The sequence below is a fragment of the Lissotriton helveticus genome, chromosome 6 (genome assembly GCF_964261635.1).
Source record: "Lissotriton helveticus chromosome 6, aLisHel1.1, whole genome shotgun sequence".
Lineage (NCBI taxonomy): Eukaryota > Metazoa > Chordata > Amphibia > Caudata > Salamandridae > Lissotriton > Lissotriton helveticus.
The window spans coordinates 772,538,842-772,550,963 of NC_136067.1; the positions used below are offsets into that span (position 1 = coordinate 772,538,842).

Here is a 12,122-nt window from a genome sequence, read left to right on the forward strand (position 1 = left end):
CACGACACGGATGAAGGGAAGGACTTGGAGGGGTCTGAGGACCCTCTGGCACAGCAGTGCCAGTTAAGTCAGGACTGGGCACGCGAGCTAGGGGGTGCCGGTGGCCTTGACACTTCGCCTGACACTGGCCTCATTTCTCCTCCCTCCGTGGCTACGGAGGAGGGTGCAGCCTATGGTGTGGTGTTGCGCAGGGCAGCCAAGACCTTGTCTCTTGAGCTCCCTGCTGCGGCCGTGAGGACTAATCTCCTCACCGAAGTGCTTCAGCCGCCAGTAAGCTCTTCGGAGCCTCTGCTGCTGTTCAATGAGGCCCACACAGACGTTCTGCTGGGCACCTGGTCCAAGCCCTCCACAGTGCCCCCTGTGGATCAGAACATGGCCCAACGCCACCGCCCGCGGGCGACTCCTGCTTTCTGTCCGTGCACCCCACCCCCAAGAGCCTGGTGATCCAGGCCTCTACGTCCCAGACCGCATTCCCGACTGCCCCTCCAGATTGGGAATCCAAAAGGTTTGACCAGTTTGGGAAGAAACTGTTCTCTTCACTTAGTCTGGGGTTGCGGTCTATCAACACCTCTTGCCTTTTGGGCCGTTACACCCACTCCTTGTGGGATACGGTTGCGGACGTGCTGCCCCAGTGTCCGGAGGAGGCTCAGGCACGGCTCACCCAAGCTCTTGCTGAGGGGCGAGATGCAGCAAGGTATTCCATCAGATGTGGACTTGATACCACGGCCTCACTGGGCAGAGCGATTTCCGTGGCGATTCGTTGCCACGCCTGGCTGAGGTCCGCCAACAGTGTGCTTGAGCGTTTCAAGGTCTCCTGGGCTACGGCCAAATCCTTGGGTCTGCCGGGCCAGCGCCAGCAAACTTCTGCTTTTCGCCCCTTTTGTGGCCAATGAAGGTGCGCCCTCAAAACATTTGTCCAGCCACAGGCTGCAGAACCAACCTCAACTCGTTCGCGTACGTGTTAACTACCGTGGCGGTGCAGGGGGACAGAGGCCCGGTCAGTCCACATCCATTCCCACACCATCTGCCTCAAAGCCTTCCTAGTCTGAGCTTTCAGGCCCATTCAACGCCAGTGGGGGGCAGGGTCCGCCATCACCTCCACTGGCGTACCATCACTTCGGACAGGTGAGTGCTGCAAATCGTCCAAAGGGGTTACTCCCTCCCCTTAAAGGCGACCCCTCCAGCCATGCCACCGCAGTACCACCGCATTTCGGGGGATCACTTGCAACTACTGCAGGAGGAAGTTACAGCCCTCTTGGACAAGGGGGCTATCGAGCGCGTTCCTGGGCTAGAAGTAGGACGTGGTTGCTACTCCCACTACTTTCTGGTACCCAAGAAGGGCAAAGGAGGCCTACGCCCTATCTTAGACCTCCGGAGCGTCAACAGCTTCCTCCGGAAGGAGAAGTTCAAAATGCTGACTTTAGCTCAGATCCTGGCTGCCCTGGAGACTGGATGGTAGCGTTGGACTTGCAGGACGCATATTTCCATATCCCCGTCCTGCCGGCCCACCGGTGCTACCTGTGGTTCACGGTAGGCCACGAGCACTTTCAGTTTACTGTGCTCCCCTTCGGCTTCACCAGTACCCCTCGGGTGTTCACGAAAGTGATGGCAGTGGTCGCAGCTGATCTGACCAGATATGGGGTTCCAGTCTTCCCCTATCTCGATGACTGGTTGTTGAAGTCGAGCTCGCCCCAGACAGTCTTCTCCCACCTCCAGACTACGACCGACTTCCTGCATTTGCTGGGGTTCTCCATCAACGTGCCGAAGTCGCACCTGATTCCCTCTCAGAAGCTCCTCTTCATTGGAGTGGTTCTGGCCTTGGCCCAGTTTAGGGTTTGTCCTCCGGAGCAGCGGGTTCGGGATATTCAGGCTCTGATTCCGATCTTTCAGCCTTTATCCTGAGTTTCGGTCAGGTTCACGCTGCGGCTCCTGGGGCTGATGGCCTCCTACTGGTGCATCACTTCAGGTGGCGAATGCGGGCTCAGCAGTGGGACCTGAAGTTTCACTGGGCACAGCATCAGGGCAACCTATCCGACCACGTCCTGATCTCGAAGGGCACTGAGAGACCGTTGCAGTGATGTCTCATGGACCATGATTGGGTCAGCGGCAGATCGCTCTGCCTTCCCCAACCGGAGCACGTAGTGGTGACTGATGCGTCCCTCCTGTGATGGGGGGGCCACATGGGAGAGGCGGAGAACAGAGGCCTCTGGCGGAATCCCGGCTCCATATCAACCTTCTGGAGCTGCTGGCGATCCGACTTGCACTGAAGGCATTCCTACCCTCTGTCCGGGGGAGTGTAGTGCAGGTGTTCACGGAAACACCACCTCCATGTGGTACTCCAACAAACAGGGCGAGGTGGGGTCGTGGACCCTGTGTCAGGAGGCTCTGCGCCTCTGGCAATGGCTGGAACATCAGGGCATGACCCTGGTGGTTCAACACCGGGCAGGTTCCCTGAACGCCAGGGCTGACAAACTCAGCTGTCGGTGCATGATGGATCACGAATAGCGTCTGAACTCGGACGTGACGCAAGGTCTCTTTCAGCAGTGGAGAGAGCCTTGGTTAGATCAATTCGCCACCAAAGAGAACGCGCAATGGGATCAGTTCTGCGTGTTGGAATTTCTAAAGCGGCACTCGCTCTGCAACGCTTTTCGTCACGAGGGGAGCTGCGGTCTGTTGGACGCCTTTCGCCTATACCACCTCTGCCCAGAGTGAGGAAGAAGATCCGGTGTGACCGGGCCCAAGTCATCCTTGTGGCTCCGGATCGGGCACGAAGATACTGGTATCCCGAGCTACTCAGCATGTCAGTCGATCCCCCGATTCGTCTGCCTCTTCAGGAGGACCTTCTGTCGCAGCAACGGGGAACGGTCCTCCACCCGAACCTGTCCAGTCTCCACCTACATGCGTGGAGATTGAGCGGCGACAGTTGAGGTCATTTGACTTGCCTCCTGAAGTCTGTGATGTGATTCCGACAGCCAGGCGTCCCTCCACAAAAACGGTATACGCCTGCAGGTGGATCAAATTTGTGGCATGGTGCACAGAAAAGGCTGTGGATCCACTTTCTGCCCCCCTTTCAGAGGTTCTCTTCCTTCTTTCTCTTGCCCAGCAGGGCTCTCCTCTGGGCCCTATCAAAGGCTATCTCTCAGCCAGTTCAGCCTTCTTAAGGCTTTCTGATCTGCCTTCTCTTTTCAAGTCCCTGGTTGTAAATAGATCCTTGAAGGGCATCACACACGTTTCCTCCTGTTCCCTTTTTGATGCCTCAGTGGGACTTGAACCTTGTAATGACTTTTCTGATGTGCGCTCCCTTTGAGCCACTTCATAACTGTCCTCTTCGTCTTCTGACTCTTAAAACTGCATTCCTGGTTGCCATCACCTCTGCAAGGAGAGTGAGTGAGCTCCAAGCTCTGTTTTCTAAGCCTCCTTTCCTCTCTGTCCATCCGGACAAAGTTGTTCTGAGGACTCGTCCTTCTTTCCTGCCGAAGGTTGTTAGGGCCTTTCACATTGGGCAGTCCATCACCTTGCCCACCTTCTTTGCGCCTCCGCATCCCTCGAAAGAGGAAGAGAGGCTCCACCGTCTGGACCCAAAACGTGCGCTCTCCTTTTATCTAGACCGCACACGCCAGTTCCGGGTGGACTACCAGCTCTTTGTTGGTTACGTGGGCGCTAAGAAGGGACGGGCGGTGCACAAGCGCACAATCTCTCGGTGCGTCGTTTTGTGCATACAGGTCTGTTATTCCTTGGCGAAAAAGGAGCCTCCTGTGGGGCTGCGCGCCCATTCCACTCTGGCCACGGCGGATACTACTGCTCTGGGTCGGGGAGTTTCCTTGCAGGACATCTGTCAGACAGCTACGTTGGCCTCGCTGCACACGTTTGCGTAGCACTACTGCCTGGTCAGCCAAGTCTGGAGAGATGGCTTTTTCGGCCGTTCCGTTCTCCAGGACTTTCTGGTGTGATCTTGGTTCGCAGACCCACCACCGGGGTTGGTATTGCTGGGGTATCTATTCTAAGGTAAAGAGTCTAACACTAACCTGTTTCTTTCAGATTCACAAGTTGCTTACCTTCTTTAACGATATATCTGTAAGAAACAGTAGTTAGTGTTAGATTCCTTACCGCCCCACCCATCCTCCCCGTTCTGCAAACTGATATTTAGGGTTAAGGTATCTCCCTTTGAGGGCCCTAGTTTCATGGCACCAGTGTCGGTTTCTTGCATGGCTCTGCGTTCCTGGCGTGGACAGCTATGGACAGAACTGACGTCAGCGTGCGAGGGCGGCGTCTTAAGTTCTCCAACGACATCATCCCAGCGATCACGACGACAGACGCGGAGCCCTTATACGACGCCTAACGACGCACAAGGGTACTGCTGACGAAAACTTTCCGGATCCAGTCTGACGCCTGAGGATATTCTAAGGTAAGGAATTGAACACTAACTACTGGTTCTTACAGATATATTGTTACCGAAGGTAAGTAACTTGTGCATTTATTCTCCTGGAAAAGGAACCCACTGCACAAGTCTCACCCTTGCAACTCCTCTCCCAGTTGAACATATACATTCTAATTGGAATCTGAGTAGAAGGATGAACTTAACACACATTTGCTACAATACCAAACCTTGCCTGATAATGAGCAGTTGTGAGTAAGATTTATGTTCGAGTCAGATTTATAACCCAGGTGTGGCAGAGAGATGAAGAAATTAAGTACTGACGTTTTTACCTCTCAAATAGAAGTCCTTGTCAACTCAATTCTTCCCATTTAAACAAATTGCTGTATTTTTTCTGTTATACTTTTGGCACTGAGTCTACAGGCCAGTGGGTGCATTAGTCCTTCTGTTTGTAAATGTGACACTTTGTAATGGGAGAACATTTAAATGGCTAGTTTAATGGAATTCATTGCATTTACAAACAGCAGGGATCTAGTTCCCAGTGGTTGGTAGACATGGTGTCATATCTATAACTGAAACATACAGCTATTTTTTAAAGTGGGGGGATTTTAAAGTGCAGAAAAACTTTCATATTATGAAAATGTTTGCAAAGCATTGTTCTGCACTTTAAATTATTCCCATTTAAAACTGGTTTTATGTTTGTGCTATACATGTAATGGTGCCTCATATGGCGAAAGGTTTGTCCTGTGCCACATGTACATAAGACACAGGCTCTCATTCACCCATACACAAGTATCTCATTCACCCATACACAAGTATCTCATTCATGTGCGCATGTTTATGTATCTCAAAAGACGGCACTCTTACTAATAAATATGGAAGCCTTGTCATAGTGCCCCAAGTCAAAGTATTTTGTTCAAACCATAGTATCTGGCTGTATGGGCATAGGCTTAAAGTCTGTGAAGCTGGGCATGGGGGTTTCTGGTAACACTGCACGGGTTGCTTTGAATTATGTGGTTTGCTATAACTTTCACTGATCAGAAGTAGCTCTCACTACAGAAAAGGCATGCCCTTTTAGAACTATGAGTGAAATTGTAATTTAATCCAGCACATCTTTTTACTGTTTTTACTGTTAACAGGAAAGACTTTGAAGTTTGTGCCATAGGTATGAACACCTTGATGAAAGTCTCTGCTCAGCTTCAGAATACAGAGTCCCTCTTTTGTACTCCTGACCTGGAACACAGTACAGGTTCCCAGCAGATGGTGCTGATAACAAGCTTACAGTACATCCAAGAAGAAGTCAAGAAAGCTGCCACAGACTTTACTACGTGGAAAACACAACTGTTCACATCTGCCCCCGAGAAAAAAGGCAAGTGATCTTTTCAATAATTGGGTGAAGAAAGTCATCCCCCTTGCACCATGGCATTGTGCTACTGCTATTTTGTAGGGCTGAGGGACCAGCTGACTAGTAGTCACATGTGTTATCAGAAAATCCATGCCATCTAGACCGTATGTACAAACACACAGACTTGACAACGTCCAGAGAAGGCTTCAGTTGATAAGTATAAATCCACAAACTGTGGAGGCAGCCTGCATAAGCTTGCGAGGAAACGTAATTTTAAAGTAAGCAGCTGTCTATGCTGCAGAGGCTAGATAATGTGGTTGTCCTATTTTAAAGTAGTGTATGAATTAACCAGATGTTAACTGGTCACATAATGGTAGCATTTTAAGTATCTGGCATACACCTCCATTCTCCTTTTTTCATCCTATTTCATTTTGCACACTCTGTAAACTCCCACCCGCTCTCACCATCCATCCCATTAACTTGTGGCTGGTTTTTTGGCTGCCATTTTTGTGTTTTTTCTTTTTATTTCTGGTGGATTGCCACTGTCTACTGTCCAACTTCCTTTGTAGTACTACAGGTGTCCTGTAAAATAGGGTTTCTTCCCCAAACGTAACCCTTTCAATTTTTACATAAAATATACTAAATACTTCTTCCGGATCAAATTTGCCTGTGATCATATCCTTAGGACCCTGAAATCAACAGACTTGCGATCTACTCGCCACACCACGCTGCTATCTTTCTCTTGCCTGAACTGATTTTAAGATTGAGAGACATTTAAAAATTGAAGTTCTTAATTTATCTTTGTGCCTAATTTTGTGGGAATTTTTATTTGGGTGTGTGTTCACTGGAGCGGTAGGGTAAATCGAACCCTGATCCATAGCGCAGATTTGACCGCCACCGCCATTTTTGGTAGACAGTGCGGTCTAGTTGTTCTTACATCGCCCTCACGCTGCCCTACTTAACAGGGACGCTGCGCGAGCGCGCTAGACCCTGAAATAAACAGACTTGCGATCTACTCGCCACACCACGCTGCTATCTTTCTCTTGCCTGAACTGATTTTAAAATTGAGACACATTTAAAAATGTAAGTTCTTAATTTATCTTTGTGCCTAATTGTGTGGAAATTTTTATTTGGGTGTGTGTTCACTGGAGCCGGAGGGGAAATCGAACCTTGATCCATAGCGCAGTTTCGACCGCCACCGCCATTCTTGGTAGACGGTGCGGTCTAGTTGTTCTTATGTCGCCCTCACGCTGCCCTACTTAACATGGACGCTGCGCGAGCGCGCTAGACCCTGAAACGTATTATTTAGAGCCCCCCGGAATTAGTTCTATCCCGCCTAGTGGGCGGTGTTGGGGGTGGGGCCTTAGATTTAAATGCAACACGCCATGCGGGAGCACAGCGGATGGGCGCGCCAAAGGCAAGCCCGTCTGCGCACGTCGGTGCCCGGACGTGCCCAGGGGCCAGCCATAATGCCCGGATTTCCACCTATTCCACGGCAACGCTCAAAGACATGCACTCGATCTGTCTGATCCCTAACAGTGATACGCTCTCTCCATTGGCTAAACATGAAATATTTATAAAAAGGACCACCTTCCCTGAAATATCGACCTATACAGCACCTGCACGTATCCCACAGAACCAGGACATGTCATGAATCAGGCCAGGCCTAACGGTCTACTATTTGAATACCCGCTTTCTTGTTAAGCACTAGTTAGACATTCTTTCCCTGCTGCTCTTAGATAATCCCAATATTCTCCTGCTGACTGAGACATGGCTTACGGACGATTCAGGCCCTGATATGCTGGCGGCTATTCCTAATAACTATTACATCATACACGCAGACCGCCCTTCTGACAAAGCAGGGGGGGGGCGTTGCAGCGATCATTCATAATGATTATAGGATCTGAAAGAGACACGTTAGTATTAGATTCCTTACCTTAGAATATCCCCAGGCGTCAGACTGGATCCGGAAATTTTTGCCTAGCAGTACCCTTGCGCGTCGGTAGGCGTCGTCTGCGGCTCCGCGTCCGTCGTGGGCGCCGTGATGACGTCGTCGGAGTACTTAGACGCCGCCTCCGCGTGCTGACGTCAGTTCTTTTTTTTTTCCGCGCCAGCAAGCACAGATCTGGAAAAAGCAGTAACCCTAGTCATTCTTTGACTAACTTTTTGATCTCTTTTGATTGTTCTCGAAGTCTATTGACTCCGACGGTGCCCTGCTCCGACTGCCGGGCTCTCTCTTCGAAGGCCAGATGGGAGCGGTCCCGCAGGCGGCTCGAACTCCGGCAGTCGGTCCCGCGCCGCGAGAGGTCCCGATCCCATGGGAGGTCGAGGGACAGGTCGCGGGCTCGGAGCCACCATAGTTCCGAGGGTAGGCCGCACTCCTCCGGGTCGAAGTCGTCGTCAGGTAAGCGGCACAAGAAGTCCAAGCGGCATCATCGCGGACTCCCCCCGACGTCTCGCGCGAGGCGGCCGGGGGTTCGGGTGACACCACCCACGCGGCTCCGACTGAGTCGCAGGCGCCGCGTCCAGCCCCATACCCTACGGTCCCTGGGCTCAACGCGACGCCGGAGGAGATCGAGCGCTTCCTCATGGCCATGAGGAAACTCTCTCCTCCGACGGGCTCCGAGGCGCCTTCGGGCCCAGCGGACCCGTCTGGGACCCCTAGCGGGTCGGGGGGATCTGCCCTGACGCCGTCAGGTGCTTCGGCCCCGGCGCCATCGGGTGCTTCGGCGCCGCCGACGCCTTCGGGCCCGGCGCCGCAGGTTCCCATTATCCCAACGCCGCCGGCGCCTTCGGGCCCGGCGCCGAGGGGTTCAGTTGTTCCAGCGCCTTCGGGGCCGGCGCCGCTGGACCTCCTTCGGGTTCTGGTTTGTCGCCGGTGGACCTTACGACCTCCCCGGCGTCGGACCCTCAGGTGTCGCCTCCGGCGCCGCCCTCGGGCGGCGCCGTCCCCGGTTCCACCTTCGTTCCTGTTCCGGCGCCTGGACGGCCCCGATGGGCGCCGCTCCAGACGTCGTTTGGGGAGTTTCACTTCTATGAACAGGCCCCATTAGCTGAGAACCCTGAGTTTCAGGAGATGGGTGATGAAGAGGACTGGGAGGGGTCTGAGGACCCTCTGACCAGGGAGTGTCAGTCTCATGAGGACTGGACAGGAGACCTTGGGGAGGCCAGTGGCCTGGACACCTCTCCGGACACTGGTTTTGTCTCCCCTCCTACCGTGGCTTCGGAGGAGGGGGCACTATATAGTGTGGTGCTGATGAGGGCTGCCAAGGCCTAGGGCCTTGAGCTCCCCGTCGCGGCCGTGAGGACTAACCTCCTCACTGAGGTCCTTAAACCGCAGTCAAGCTCGGCCGAGCCTCTGCTGCCCTTTAATGAGGCCTTTTCCGACGTTCTTCTGGGCACTTGGTCCAAGCCCGCTACGGGTTCGCCCGTAGATAGGAACATGGCCAGACGCCACCGCCCAGCCCCGGGCGACCCATGTTTCCTGTCCTCCCACCCTACCCCCGAGAGCCTGGTCATCCAGGCCTCCAATTCCCAGACCGCCTTCCCGTCGGCCCCGCCGGACAGGGAATCCAAGAGGTATGACCAGTATGGGAAGAAGATCTTCTCATCCCTTAGTCTAGGCCTGCGGTCTTCCAACACTGCCTGCCTCTTGGGACGTTACACCCACTCTGTGTGGGATAAGGTAGCGAAAGTGCTGCCAGAGTGTCCGTTGGAGGTACGGGCCAAACTCGGCCAAGCCCTTGTGGAGGGCCGGGATGCAGCCAAGTATTCTATCAGGTGTGGGCTGGATACCACCGACTCGCTAGGTAGAGCGATGGCAACGACGGTGGCGGTCAGACGCCACGCCTGGCTGAGGTCCGCCAACTTCTCGGCAGATGTCCAGAGCACACTCATGGACATGCCGTTCGATGGCCGTCGCCTCTTTGGCGACAAGGCAGACCATGCGCTTGAGCGCTTTAAGAACTCCAGGGCTACGGCCAAGTCCTTGGGCCAGCGCCAGCAATCGGCTGCCTTTCACTCCTTTCATGGCCACGGAAGGGGTGCGCCCACACGCGCCGCCAGCCACGCTCCGCAGGGCAATACCCAATGCGGTGGCGGCCGTGGGAACCGCCGTCCGGGCGGTCGGGGGCAGCGGCGAGGTCAGTCCACACCTTCCCCCGCAGCATCCGCCTCAAAACCCTCCTAGTCCGTGCTTTCAGGCCCATGTGACGCCAGTGGGGGGCAGGGTTCGCCATCACCACCTCCACCGGCGCACCGTCACGTCGGACAGGTGGGTGCTGCAAATCGTCCGAAGGGGCTACTCCCTCCCCTTCGAGGCGACTCCTCCAGCCATGCCACCGCAGAACCACCGTGTGTCGGGGGATCATTTGCGACTACTGCAGGAGGAAGTTACAGCCCTCTTGGCCAAGGGGGCCATCGAGCGCGTTCCTGGGCCAGAAGTAGCGTGTGGTTGCTACTCCCACTACTTTCTGGTACCCAAGAAGGGCAAAGGAGGCCTACGCCCTATCTTAGACCTCCGGAGCGTCAACAGCTTCCTCCGGAAGGAGAAGTTCAAAATGCTGACTTTAGCTCAGATCCTGGCTGCCCTGGACCCAGGAGACTGGATGGTAGCGTTGGACTTGCAGGACGCTTACTTTCATATCCCCGTCCTGCCTGCCCACCGGCGCTACCTGCGGTTCATGGTTGGCCATGAGCACTTTCAATTTACCGTGCTCCCCTTCGGCCTTACCAGCGCCCCACGGCTGTTCACAAAGGTGATGGCGGTGGTCGCAGCTCATCTGCGCAGGTTAGGGGTTTCAGTCTTCCCCTACCTCGACGACTGGTTGTTGAAGGCGGGCTCGCCCCAGACAGTCGTCAGCCACCTCCAGACGACGGCAGACCTCCTGCACCAGCTGGGGTTCTCCATCAATGTGCCGAAGTCACACCTGTGCCCCTCCCAGAAGCTCCCCTTCATCGGAGTGGTTCTGGACTCGGCGCGGTTTCGGGTTTATCCGCCCGAACAGCGGATCCGGGATATTCAGGCTCTGATTCCCATCTTTCAGCCGTTATCCCAGGTTTCGGTCAGGTTGACGCTGCGCCTTCTGGGGCTGATGGCCTCCTGCATCCTACTGGTGCATCACGCCAGGTGGCGGATGCGGGCTCTGCAGTGGGACCTGAAGTTTCAGTGGGCCCAGCATCAGGGCAACCTATCCGACCACGTCCTGATCTCGGAGGGCACTGCGAGACAGCTGCAGTGGTGGCTTACGGACCGCGATTGGGTCAGCGGCAGATCCCTCTCCCTCCCCCAACCGGAGCACGTAGTTGTGACGGACGCGTCCCTCCAGGGCTGGGGAGGCCACATGGGAGAGGCGGAGATCAGAGGCCTCTGGTCTCCGGCGGAGACCCGGCTCCACACCAACCTGTTGGAGCTCAGGGCGATTCGTCTGGCACTGAAGGCATTCCTCCCCTCTGTCCGGGGGAGTGTAGTGCAGGTGTTCACGGACAACACCACCGCCATGTGGTACTGCAACAAACAAGGCGGGGTGGGGTCGTGGATCCTTTGTCAAGAGGCTCTTCGCCTTTGGCAATGTCTGGAACGCCAGGGCGTTACCCTGGTGGCTCAACACCTGGCGGGTTCTCTGAACGCCAGGGCGGACGAGCTCAGCCTTCGGTGCATGATGGATCACGAATGGCGTCTGAACTCGGACGTGGCGCAAGGCCTCTTTCAGCGATGGGTAGAGCCTTGGTTAGATCTATTCGCCACCGAAGAGAACGCGCAATGTCATCAGTTCTGCGCGTTGGAATTTCCAAGGCGGCACTCGCTCTGAGACGCTTTTCGTCGCGAGTGGAGTTGCGGTCTGTTGTACGCCTTTCCGCCTATACCACTTCTGCCCAGAGTGCTGAAGAAGATCAAGCGCGACCGGGCCCAAGTCATCCTTGTGGCTCCGGACTGGGCGAGAAGGTACTGGTATCCAGAGCTACTCAGTATGTCAGTCGATCCCCCGGTTCGTCTGCCTTTTCAGGAGGACCTTCTGTCGCAGCAGCAGGGGACGGTCCTCCACCCGAACCTGTCCAGTCTCCACCTCCATGCTTGGAGATTGAGCGGCGACAGTTGAGGCCATTTGACTTGCCTCCTGAAGTTTGTAACTTCATTCTGGCAGCCAGGCGTCCCTCCACAAAGTCGGTATACGCCTGCAGGTGGAACAGATTTGTAGCATGGTGCACAGCGAAGGCTGTGGATCCCCTCAATGCCCCTCTTTCTGAGGTCCTTCTCTTCCTTCTTTCTCTTGCCCAGCAGGGCTCTGCTCTGGGCACTATCAAGGGCTACCTTTCTGCCCTTTCAGCCTTTCTCAGGCTGCCTGATCAACCTTCTTTGTTCAAGTTCCCTAGTGTTAATAGTTTTTTTAAGGGCATCACACA

General features: G+C 54.6%; 1 protein-coding gene across 1 annotated transcript in view; it reads left to right on the plus strand.

Annotated features, from left to right (window-relative positions):
- MDN1 (midasin AAA ATPase 1) overlaps positions 1-12,122 on the plus strand; it is a 2,221,312-nt gene that overhangs the window by 1,787,616 nt on the left and 421,574 nt on the right. The window contains exon 80 of the mRNA XM_078648266.1: positions 5,515-5,744. Coding sequence (XP_078504392.1) covers positions 5,515-5,744 — 230 coding nt within the window. The remainder of the gene's footprint in view (positions 1-5,514; positions 5,745-12,122) is intronic.